The 12,624-nt window shown below is 42.0% G+C and overlaps 1 protein-coding gene and 1 long non-coding RNA gene across 14 annotated transcripts in view; one reads left to right on the top strand and one right to left on the bottom strand.

Moving 5' to 3' along the window:
* The window catches only part of LOC129211696 (uncharacterized), a 281,089-nt gene that overhangs the window by 187,452 nt on the left and 81,013 nt on the right, over window positions 1-12,624 (bottom strand). The gene's annotated exons all lie outside the window — the stretch shown is intronic.
* LOC129211691 (vascular endothelial growth factor receptor kdr-like) overlaps window positions 1-12,624 on the top strand; it is a 135,483-nt gene that overhangs the window by 102,105 nt on the left and 20,754 nt on the right. For 2 of the 4 annotated variants that reach the window (XM_054839176.1, XM_054839175.1), the window contains 7 exons: window positions 477-590; window positions 3,390-3,478; window positions 4,772-4,937; window positions 5,487-5,584; window positions 6,546-6,668; window positions 6,770-6,881; window positions 12,214-12,313. In XM_054839176.1, the coding sequence (XP_054695151.1) occupies window positions 477-590; window positions 3,390-3,478; window positions 4,772-4,937; window positions 5,487-5,584; window positions 6,546-6,668; window positions 6,770-6,881; window positions 12,214-12,313 (802 nt within the window). Of the gene's footprint in view, window positions 1-473; window positions 591-3,389; window positions 3,479-4,771; window positions 4,938-5,486; window positions 5,585-6,545; window positions 6,669-6,769; window positions 6,882-12,213; window positions 12,314-12,624 lie in introns of all 4 variants that reach the window. The other 2 variants (XM_054839174.1, XM_054839177.1) reach the window with 1 other exon arrangement.

Genomic DNA, 12,624 nt, shown 5'->3' with positions numbered 1-12,624 from the left:
CCTCCATCGCCTGCAGCGGAGCGTTGGTCAGTACTGTGGAAAAATATATCCCGAGGTATTGTAAAGAAGTACTACTAAACTGCACATCACCATTATAGATGGAAGAACACATTCTTCTGTGTGCTGTTGTTGCACGCAGTGGTTGTTTGTTCCTTTGCTAAGTTTGCAAAATTCAGTCCTTGCAAAGGCTCTCTGCTATCTGATTTGGGGAGAGGGTTCTCCTATGGGACAGTAACCCTCCTTAACCCATGCTAGAGAAAGGAAGAGTCACCCAAAAGATAAAGTGTTATTCCACTTCATAAAGGTCAACAGACAATGAAACGGATGAATTATTATCTGTTTAAGAGTCTGAAAAGCAAAGATACTGCAAGTAACCTGGGTGGTTTTTGTTTCCAAATATAAACAGGATCTTGCTGTGTCCCGTTAAAAATATCCTGTTGTGTAAAGATGATTTTTTTCCTGTTTATCTTAAGCAGAATGTGCAACTACTAATGAATGCAAGGCTTTAATGTCTGAACTGAAGATCCTCATTCATATAGGACATCATCTGAATGTAGTCAACCTACTGGGAGCCTGCACAAAAGCTGGAGGTGAGAATTCCTCAGTAAATAAGGAGCAAAGAAGAAATGCTTTTCAGATACAATGTTGTTTGGATGTAACTGTGGTGTAGTCCAAGTCTTATGCACATGCAGTTAGTGCAAGCACAAACATTTCTACCTCTCTGGTCATAGGAGAGCTTCTGCTACTGCAGTTTGTGGTCACATCTCATCAATGGTTTCTGATCATCTTCTCCCAGCCAGTGGTGTCACTTCTCTATTTTCTTTTTCTCTGTACTTTGTAAGCTCGTTTATAAAAAGGATTATTGACTGAAGGGAGGCAGGATCCTTAATTGCAATTAGGTGTCCAATTCCTCCACATAGGCACTACTGATCATTTCAAAGGTTCTCCTCCCTCTTCCCTGCCTTATCAGGAGGATGCACCAGGCTGAGCACTTAGCTGCTTGAGGCCTCCTCCTTTCCCAAGCACTTCACCCTTGCCGGGCAAAGGCAGGCATTTTTTGCGTAGTATACAGGAAACCTGAGGCAGTCCAAAGCTGAATGGAGCCACAGCATGGACTTCCAAGGGGCTGAGCTGACACAACTGGCTGTACATCATACAAAGAATCTGTTGCAAAGTGCAGACTTAAACAAAGGACTCCATAAATCTTAGACCTGTGTCACTAAAACATCCCTTCCCATACTGCCATACAAAGCGTCCTTGTCTGTACCTATGCCGTGCTTTAACTTCAGAGTAACAACTCTCAAAGATGCCTGCTTACAGTGAACCTTCAAAACAATCTCCAAAGGACAGATTCAGGAGAGCTGAGGACAAAAAAACAAGAGTAAAATAAATGAAGGGGAAAGAGCGAGAGAGATGGCGCACACATCTGTTGTCATCCGAGACTCGGAAGCTATCGTCTTCCCAAAGGACATGTAGTTGTCCAGTTGCAGGGGAAAAAAAAAAACTGCAGTGAGGTAGATCTGGTGGAATGCCAGGAAAGAAATCTGCCCTCCAGCAAGACACCCCCAGTTCCCCAAGGAGGAGTCAGCAACCAGCGACCACAGACACGGCTGTAATCTGGGAGCCATGACCAGGGAACTTGCAGGAATTGTTGGAGCACTGCAGACCCCAAAAGCTTGTATGGGAGGACGCCAGCTTTGGCTGGGGGTTGTAAGATTCAGATGTGTAAGCAAGTAGCCTTTGCTTGGGACTGTGAGCAGAGGGGAAGTAACATTATGAATGCTGTCAAGTCAATGAGGTGCCTAAAATATGGCAGCATTACTAAGGGATCAACAGTTTTTACCCAAAGCACTAATTCAGCCGCAGAATTCTAGTTGCATAGTAAAACACATCTCAGTAACTGATCAAATAGTCTTTTTCCTGGGAGTCCCTCAGTTTCCCGTTCTCCAGCCTGCTCCATCCTGATTGCCCCCCTGGGTGCAGAGGTAACCCTCACTCTTCCCCGCGAGCTGCCTAGGAAAAGCACCGATTGCTCTGGGGAGCAGTGGAGGGAGCAGAGCGGTGCAGCACGGCCTTGCAGGGCACTGTTTACCTCTGAGCAACGCAACTGCGGACTAAAGAAAAATAGCCTTGCGCTCTCAAGACAGACACTGGGATAAGAGTTACTATTAAAATACTATTGCGGAGTACAGTGCTTTCTCCTTCCTTGTTAGGTTTTATGTAACCATATAACGGTATTCCTGATGAAGACTGATATTAAGCATGCACATATATTATTTTATGTATTATATTATTATATATTATATATATTTTATTATTAACAAGTTTTAACACCTTGGCTGAGCAGTTAGATCTAATGTATAGTATATGCTTTACACTCTTCCCTCCTGGCCCCCTCCGCTCTCCCTTCCAGCCCTGCTCTCAGCCTTTTCTGACACGTCCCCGTCAGAGCAAGGGGCAAACTGCAGCACAAGCCTGTACGCGCCTTGCTGATAGAGCCGGAGAGAAGCGCTGCTTAGAGCTGCCTCCTTCCTGAATGGCCAGGTGCAGCTCTCAGCACTTTTCCTTTGAAGTTCAAACCCCTAAGCCTGAACTACAGACCTTCTAGACAGAAGAGGGTTTCTGGACATGAAAGCCTGGTTGCTTAGGTTTGCTAATAATACATGCTTATATGCGTTCTAGTCCCACGATTGCACCTTATCTTACATTTGATGATTACAAAAAGCAGTGATTATGCTAAAGGTAGAGAATGTAGCTTTTCCCTTTCCTAATAGCTCACACTGAAACATAAAAGCATTTTCAAGAGCTTAAAAATATGCATAATTGTATAAAAGCAGCAGTTGCATTGAACTCTACAGTAGTTTGCACAGAAATAAGAAAGGAAGAAATGGATAGGACTTGCCAGGCTTTCAAAAACTTCAGACTAAATATTTTTGCAACTTTTGATTTAGATCTCTCAATGATCATGCATACTTTTATTGCCTCTAGTGGCATCAGCTCCACCTAGAACAAACAATTGTGAAAGCAGCAGAGAAGGAAGACTGCTCCATGCTATGGATCTACGTATAGAGTAAAACAACCTTAATAGCATATGGGATTGTATATTCTTATTTATCATGCTGAATTTTTCTTTGTTTATAAATAAGGAATAAATACCAACTCTTACCATCTAATGGGGAAAACTAAGACTCCGCACTGTATTCCCTTCTCTCCATATCCACCACAGATTGTGTGCTTTTGGAGCATCACTTCTCTGCTTCCTAATTTCCTCATCTGAATAATAGCAATGACAGTATTTACTTATTTTGAAGAGGATCTGTAAGGATAGGTTAGTATTAAAAGTGCTTCGCAGTGCTTCAAAACTCATTTATCTTTCACTGTCTTTTTAGGTCCTTTAATGGTCATAGTAGAATATTGCAAATATGGAAATCTCTCCAACTATCTAAGAGGAAAACGAGGAGATTTCATTGCATACAAGGTAAAAAAATGACAAGCTTCTCATAGCAAAGAATTAACAACCACTGACCACAAGTTGGATTTTTTTCTGCATTGGCACTGAGAGTTTGGTATTTATATAGGCACTTTATTTTCTCACCACATTTCAATTTGTATTAGCAAGAAAAGGAAACTTTTTTCCCTGTAGGATCTCACTCCCATCCTCTTCTTTTCTAGCACCTACTAAAGAATTAGTTGCAAATACCCAGGCACTCTAGTGCATTTGAGAGAGGGGGAATTACTTGTGAGAGACTACCCAGCACAAGGTGGGCAACACAGTAGTAGTAAAAAACAGGTTTTAACTGAACTAGGAGAAGGTGAACCCTCCCAAAATACAAGCTCAGTTTGGGGATTTTTGTTTCTAGGCCCACCCTCCCCCAGCTACCGAAAGCCGCTCACCCTTCCCTCATCTGCTCACTCCCATCTTCTGTGTTCTCCCTTCCCCTGCACCAACCGAAACGTCTGTGCTGTCTGCAGCAAGCTGGATCATGAACACAGTCTGCATTAAAACTAACCAAATGGGTTTGGTTGCCAAACGGTTCTCTGCATCCACACAAACATTTGTGGTAGCCCAAATGGGGTTAGGATATGGGGGAAGATACAAGGACGCCAGAAATCAGTGATGGGGAGAGGATGGGACAACCTCCTCCTTGTGAAAATACAGCATCAAACAGGCGCTCTGATCTAAGCCCTGCCAGAAACTGGAGCCTCCCCAAGATCATTTTCCTGGATGGTTCTATTATTATTATTATTATTATTATTATTATTATAGCTATTGTGTACAGGCATAAAAGTACATAAGGTACTTTGTGTAAGAGAAGGAGACTTTCCTGGTACAGTCACTCAAAATTTCTTTTCTCACCATTGTTTTCATGAATTGTGGGGACTGGTTATGTCTCACTCCCCAGGACAGGGGGAGACAGATCCATTTCAGTGCACGTCATGCACACACCTTGAGCTGTGATTTTTAGCATGGTTTCCTAAGAAAGCAGGAGGTACAGAATTACAGTATCTCTCTGCTCATCTGTCAGTCTCACCCAGCCAGCTTCCAGCGAACTTTTATGGTGGAATATTGCTATTAGTAAAATGGGAGGTTCTGTATTAATAAATAGGAAACCAGGCTTCATTAGTTCTGCTATTCGGAGAACATCATGTTCCAACATGTTTTGAGCTCATCTTCAGAGGATGCTTTCTCTGTATGCCGTTCTGTTACATGTTTTGAATCCCCAGGCATTGCATCATCCAAAGCTAAAAAACAGTTTTATGCCATTTCTAGTCCCAGGAAAACTCTGACCAAGCAGAGAAAAGTCTGGATGAGTCCAACAGTGATCTGACCGAACTGATCAAGAGGCGCCTTGAGAGTGTAGCCAGCACAGGAAGCTCTGCCAGCTCAGGATTTATTGAAGATAAGAGTTACAGCGATTCAGAAGATGATGAAGAAGGTAAAAGAAACCTACCTAATCCCAGATCTTCTATTGTAAAGATTTCTGTTACTTGGCTAGTGCCACACACACAGTCACACACTTTACAAGCCCTTACACAGCTTGACTTGTTCCTGAAATTGCAAATTCTTCCTCTTGCCTGTGCCCCACTCCAACTTTATCACAAAAAGAGATTTGCAATAATGTATGCATATAAAAGCTGCTCCTCTTGTGTAAGAGAAGTAATAGCAATATTTTACCAGAAGATTTGCGGGGCCTGTCTGTCCTCAGTCTCATCACTCACTCACTATAATTTCCCGCACTTTTATCCCCAGATGTTGTTTTCCCCATAGCTAAATGACATGATTAATGTTGGATGGAACTTTTTTAATCATCTGATCGTCTGCCTCTGGGTCAGTGGTTCCTAAACCAGAGTTGTAATCCTAGTAGAGAACTCACGTAACAATACTAAGATGCAGGGCTGGGGTCATCAGCGTGCAAGTGGCACCAGTGCCAAAAACGTTTGGAGCTGTTGCTCTAGCATTTTGCCATGTCTGTGATCTCTCCTAGATGCTGAGGATCTGTACAAGCGGACCTTGACTTTGGAGGATCTGATCTGCTATAGCTTCCAAGTGGCAAAAGGCATGGAGTTTCTCGCCTCCCGAAAAGTGAGCTCATTAAAACGTCAGGGCTGAACTTCTTTCACAGAATCACGAGTATCTGATATGAAGAAATCCAAATATATTTTTGAGCCTGAGTAACTTGCTTTTGGTCTTATATTAAAGTGTTGAAGATCACATTAGCTCTGGTGGTTAAGCAATAAGTAGCACAGTAAAAGTTGCGAAGGAATATCCATCATGTTCTTGGCTACAAGGACTGGCATCTGTATCTGAGAGTTTAGATAGAAGGAGTGAATACAGATTGTAAGGCAATTTACAGAACTGTCTCATAAATAAATGCAGAAAAGGCTTCTCATAGAGAAAAATCCTTCTAGGATGGTCAACAAAAGTACTACTGAAAAATGAAGGGGGAGTATACAGCTATTTATTCAGCTTGTCAGTAATGTCGGAGACTATCAACAAAGTTAGCACTTCTCAATACAAAAAAAAGTATGTTTGTAGCCTGCGGAACACTTGTTTTTGAAGTAAATTGAATGTAATACACATGCCAAAGTACGCACAAACCCGAGAGCTTGCACTTACTGCCCAGCTACCAGTGTAGTGCACGCAGAAGTCGCAGCACAGTAATTGCCTATGTGCAATTACCCCAGTCTCACCCACGCTCATGGGACCGCATTTGCAAATGTAGCTGCAGCTGCTTTTTGACCTCTCCCAAATTTGCTGCAGAATAATTAACTGGAAAATGGCACTCCCTTCGTCTCTCCATAACTGTGAAAGTTATTTCACACAGAAAAATCAGAAAACTAACTGTAATACTTGGCTTGTTCCCCGAGTTATTTTCTCTTTTGCATATGACAGTATAGTTGCAGCAGATTCCCACACACACTTCCCCTCTCTAACCTGCTCACAACAAAAGGTCATTCATCTTTCCATCTCCAAAGAAGGTCTCCAGTGGTGGCTTGTTGTCCAGGCAGACCCTCTGATCTTGCTTGTCCTCATTCCTTCACAGTGCATTCATCGGGATTTGGCAGCAAGGAACATCCTTCTTTCAGAGAACAACGTGGTCAAGATCTGTGACTTCGGACTAGCCAGGGATATTTATAAAGACCCTGACTATGTACGGAAAGGAGATGTAAGTAGAAGAAACTTGAAGTGCTAATCTTAAATTTTTATTTCCTTGAGCAAATTAGTAACAACGGTTCTGGCAACACGTTGTGTCTTTTGCATTCTTAGGCAAGACTTCCACTCAAATGGATGGCTCCAGAAGCTATTTTTGATAAAATTTACACAACACAGAGTGACGTCTGGTCTTTTGGAGTGCTGCTATGGGAAATATTTTCTCTAGGTAAGAATGGTTTAAAATTTTTTTTTCTCCCTAATTTATGGTTCTATTGCTATGAAAAGCTTTAAACAAAAGATGATAACATGGTGCCATGTTTCTGTTTTGGTTAATACAACTGTACAGTGCAGATCAGATGTAAAATAAAGTCACTGGACTGAAGTCAGTGAGAACTCCACCTGGCCAAGTACATGAAAACAGTAAATACTGGGGGAAAAGATGGGGAGGGACACCAAAACAAAATCCAAAATGCTGGACCTAACATTGGTAATAACAGAGATAATGGAAGCCTCTGCTGCTCAGGAGTGAAGTATTTCTTTGACAGCAATGAAGAAGTTTCCCTGTCAAACCATATTTTCCCCTAAGCAGCCTGCTTCAGGAAATCACGCAGCTCAAAGGTTGCAGAGGATTACACCGCTGTTGACATAGTGGTCTGATGTTGCTAGTGGCAGCCCATGGAACACAAGGGAGTTTGCCCACGGGACATTTTATCCCAGCTTGCTTATCTTCCCCACAAAATCTAAGTAAGGTTTTCTAAGTAACAAAAATGCATTGGCAGCAGCTGCCATCAGGTTGATATGAGAACCAGTGCTAGACTCTGCGTAAGTCATTTTGGCAGCAAACAGGTAGAACGCATAATCTTCTGGCGATATCATTTGCAAGCCACAACATTTTTGAAAGAATAGTAATGGTGTTCTTTATGTACTATAGATTTCATCTCCTGGTGCTGTTAGAAATCTCAGCCTCACTGAGATCTGGTTACTGTCCAGCAGATAAAGCCCTGAAATTTAGACAAGCAGCCTTACAGAGAGTTGGACTTTGCCGCTCTCAAATTCTCCTTGCAGAGTGGCAAGTTTTGTTTTCCTGAGGGAATTAAGGAATGTCAGCTCTGGCTTTTTAATCAGCATTTGCAGACAAAAGAAAACAAGAAGCATTGTCAACTTATGCTGCTGAATTTTAAAGCAAACTCTGTAATCTCCTACTACCTTTGGTTCACGGATCAGTTGAAATTAACGATCGGGCTCAAGATGCCAGGTCCAGATCTGTATGCAAAGGCTGGAGCTGTTTCTATCCTAATCTTTATTTAGGGCTGGCTGCAAAGATCACAACCTGATTTCAGTCCAAGTCTTTGATTTGGACTTTACTTTGTATCAGCATGCAAAACAGAAAGTTCACACTCAAGCGGTTACAACAAGTGGCAGTTATTGCTTTCTCCGGAGTTCAGTCCTATTTATTTAGAGTTTTGTAACTTCGGTGTAACGCTCCCATGGCTCTCTAACAGCATCACCTGCTGCATGTGTTTGGAAACACCCCAGAAAGATGAAGCTCCATTGCAATCCTCAGTTTTAACAGATTATTCAAGAAGATGTATTAGCATTAGCATGCAGAGACACACTCAGAGGGTCACTCTCCATTGGGCATCTCCAAGGAACCAAACGAACTGAATACTGATGAATGGCAAGGACCACTGCAGAAGGCAAACTGTTTATGCCATTCCCAAAGGTCCTGATAGAGTTTAACAGATGTGAGCTTTGGGCCATCTGGCCTTTAATACTCAAGACTAATAAAAATTAAAATACAGTCACTGAAATTCATCTCAACTATTTTTAAAAACAATTTATCTGGTTTCTTTTAATTTTAGATAGCCTCTTTTCTTAATGAAGGTGCTCACTTGGAACAATAGACTGTCCTCTTCTGAATTCAGAGGAATCTACTAAATTACTCCAAGGGCTGCCATCCATAGAGCAGCCTCTGCCCTCGTTATGACGTAGATCACAAACTACTTACTTCAATCCGTGGCACAAATTCAAAAGCAGTCATTTTCTCTAAGAGGTTTTTTCATACAGACCATCCAGGCATGTCTGTGGTTTGGCACTGCTCACATCTGCAGCTCACACGATAAATATTTAATTAAGGATTTGTGTCACTGATTGAACTCTCTTATATAAAAGTTTTACAGATCATTGAGAGCTAAGGGATGGAAGTTATTTGTCGTTGCTACAGGGTGTTTTGGCTCCCATTTACAACTGCTGCTTTTTACTGGGTGCCACAGACTTAGCACCCTCTAAAAAAGGAAAAGATACTGATTAGCAAAATGCACAGTTTGGTTTGGACACAGGCCCTTTCAGGGTCAGAAGCTGAATGAAGCACGATAGCTTTCCTCCAGAAAGGCTGGCATACTGGATCCATTTTGGTGATACACAGAGAAATCAGGACTTGAGAGACTGTTAATTTTCATTTGGGGCTGAATTTGCATTCAGCTTTGCATTCTTTAAGTGGGGTCAGCACACCTCATGTCAGGTAATGCCAGCAATGTTTAATGCACCTTGAAATCACTTACATGGCGTATTACAGAATGTCAGTGTCTCCTAGAATTTAAATGTGCACTGTTCAAAAAGCAATCAAAGGTAATTATGTAAACAAGCAGAGCCTGGTAGTATAACATCAGCATCTTATTATCCTACTAAAATAAAACCAAGATCAAAAGAGTGCTACCATATCCAATGCATGCCACATCTTTGAGCGTTTTGGAAGAGATTTCCCCTAAGGAAAACGTCATGTGTAGACCTTATACCATATGTTTCAGCCTACATTGCTCCCAAGCTGTCTCAGCATCCCAAATCCAAGTTACTAGGCTTATCACATAGTCCACATGCGGTACAATGGTGAGTGGAGGTGGAAAAGGGAGAGTTCCTTGCTTTTGAGATCTGAGCTGCCTCCATCTGGTAGGAGGCCAGCACTGCTCAAAATATAAACTACCAAAAGATCCTCCAATCAAAAATTATTATTGCAAATTATTGCAATCAGTTATTCTTCTTTGCCTTCCCTGTACTTGCTCTCACCAACATATTGCAGTTGATATGATCAGTGATGTAATCAAAGAAAGATAACTCAGATTGTGAGATTGAGCGGAATTCTCCATCCCTCCTCACCCCATTCTACCATGCTGCCCTCAAGGTCTCAGTTGCAATCGATGTATTTGCAAGACTGATTCTTATCAATAACCTCTGCTGTGCTCATGAGCCAGATCCAGCCAGTGATACTCAGCAAACTAAGAGGTTTCTTTCTCCTCTTCATGGAAATCGGTTGGCCATGATGGCAAAACAATCACACTGTGCAGTCAGAAGTTAATGAAAAAGGCTATGCAGCCCATCTCTTCTCTAATGAGGGGTGTTGTTTTCAGTGTTGCCCAGTACATCGACAATTTAGGGCTAACTAGATCAAGGGAGGCTTGTGCTCACTTCTCTTGAGAGGCTGCACCACTTTTAAATAGATACGGGATCAACTGGGCAAGTTGCAGATGTATTCATGAAGCCTCAGTACCTCGTAAAGGTTTGTAGAGATAAACCTCTACAGGTGAAAAGACAAGCTAGTGAGAGTTCTGGAGGTGTACATGGACAGCAGCTTCGTGCTCCCGGACCCTGTTCCTATCCTTACCCTTTTGTTAGTGTAATGTGGGAAAGTGACACTATAGTTTCTATCAATCTGCTTATTCAGAGAGATCTTGTGAGTTGATAGAAGCTTGTTTTGAGATCTTTGGCTAATGGGTGATGCCATCTGAGCTGAACATTACATTAGCAGGTTATTATGATCATAATGACAGGCCAAAGACAAAACTAGGAAGGAAAATCAAGCTATAAAGCAGAAATGATGCTCCTGACTATTTCCAATCTACATAACTCCAGAAAACGCTCTGAATACCATGATCTGATACTTGCACATCAAGGGAATTCAGATGTGCTGTGGCTAAGCGTCCCTGAGCTTTGAATGTCATTGGAGCCTATCATCTGCTGTGTTGAGATGCCCTCTTACAAAGTTGCCAGGCTCTTTGCTCCCCAGTGCATAGTTTTGCAGATTGAGCGGTCAGATTCACGAGCAGAATAATTCTGGGAACAGCCACGTTTTGGCACCCTCTTCGCTGCTTTCATCCAAAAGATTTCTGCTGTACTTGTTGTGCCCCCAAGTGCACAGCACATGATGGTGTTTCCAAATGGGGGGAAAAAATGCAGGAAATAGGCAGGAATGTTACAGACAGTAAATCATACACAGATTCCTCGAGGGCTGGATACAGATTCAGATTCCATTCAATCCCCTACATTAAGACTTGATTAAATCTTCTTCCAAATTCACCATTCAGCCTCTAGGATGCCAAAATGTGGAAAACAAGGGTTGCATGGCATGTGAAGCCTCTGCTGAGAAGGAAAGGAGGAAAGCTTACAGATCTTTTAGGTCTATCTGCTATAGGTTCAGTTACCTATCAAACTTCAGTTTGGACATCTCTTGAACTTTACCTATGAGGTCTGGATTACTCAGATGCCAGAGCACTTTCTCAAATCATGTATTTGTTCCCCTTATTTATGGTGCATCATAAAGTGCAGATGTCATAGAACAAAGATCACAACCTCTCAATATTTCCCACTCACTCATTAGTTGAAGATCGCATTCAATGCATACATAGATTTATACTAGGCATTCCTCTGAAGATAACCATTTACACAGGGAAGTGAAATAAGTCTCACTCCTTCATTTTGATGACTGCTAGGCCAGCTTTCGTGCAAGTTAATATAATGCTACCAGTCCCTTTACAGAAGTCTACCTCTCAAAAGCAATTACAGTTGCCATGAACTATCCTCCCAGGTTTCACACTGACAGCTGAGTGGTCCTGAAAATAAGCAGCATTGAACTCACACTCAGAAAACAAGGCTAAAAATTTGGAAGGTCGTTTTTCAAGGAAATTTTATATGTAGGACTGCATAATACATATACAATACTAAAGTGGTGAACCAGGAGAGAAGGACTACGATTCCACATCTGAGGTTGACCTGCAAGGTTCTCACAGCCTGCTGCAGGAGCCAGATGCCTACAGCTTTCTCTGCACTTGCTCACAGAGATCAATGAGGCCAGATATTCTAAGGCAATGAATGATGAGCAGGACTGACTTCATGTGTATTCACTTAGCGCAGGATATTGGCAGACTGACAGCTTGGAAAACGGTATGTAACCAATTGAATGAGCTGGAACTTTTCTACCACTGACCAAGAGGTCATTTAAAGTCTCAAACTAATAACACTTATTTCTCTTCTGCCATATTTTACCTTGGAGTGGTCCTGGCTATATCACGAACACAGAGGAGACAGCATGGTTGAAATCTCTAAAGAGACAGAGTGAATCTGAAATGGGATTCCAAACAAAACTCCTTCTTTGTTCTAGCTTCTTTTACTGTCAGACTCTAGGTAATCTCAAATGCTCACCATATTTCACGGATACATGTTTAATTCACTGGACTGGGCAATACAGATTGTGCCATTCTGGAGCCTCTCCTTATTTCTCCCATCAGGTGCCTCACCATACCCTGGCGTGCAGATAGATGAGGACTTCTGCCGACGGCTCAAAGAAGGAACTCGGATGAGATCTCCAGAGTACTCTACTCCAGAAGTGTAAGAGCTCCTGGTTTTGTATCGAGAGCTGATAAACGTCATTTACTTATTACAAAAGAGATTGTGTTTAAGTGTGGAGGGGGAAGGAGATTTCACCAGATGACAGCTACGTAGTTTGTATTTTGTTTTCAGTAAACACTGTGGTTGTGCATATCTTGGGTGTCCCGATACCACAGACGAGTACTAAAGGCAGACCAAGTCAGCTTTGCCAACAAGAAGATTAACAGATCTCTCCATGTCAGTTGTAGTTCATGCATCTCAGTTCAGGAAACCACTGTATCTGCCTTGATTTCCAATTCTGTGACAGAAAC

The sequence above is a fragment of the Grus americana genome, chromosome 12, assembly GCF_028858705.1.
Source record: "Grus americana isolate bGruAme1 chromosome 12, bGruAme1.mat, whole genome shotgun sequence".
NCBI lineage: Eukaryota > Metazoa > Chordata > Aves > Gruiformes > Gruidae > Grus > Grus americana.
This window is presented reverse-complemented; position numbering and strand designations above follow the sequence as displayed.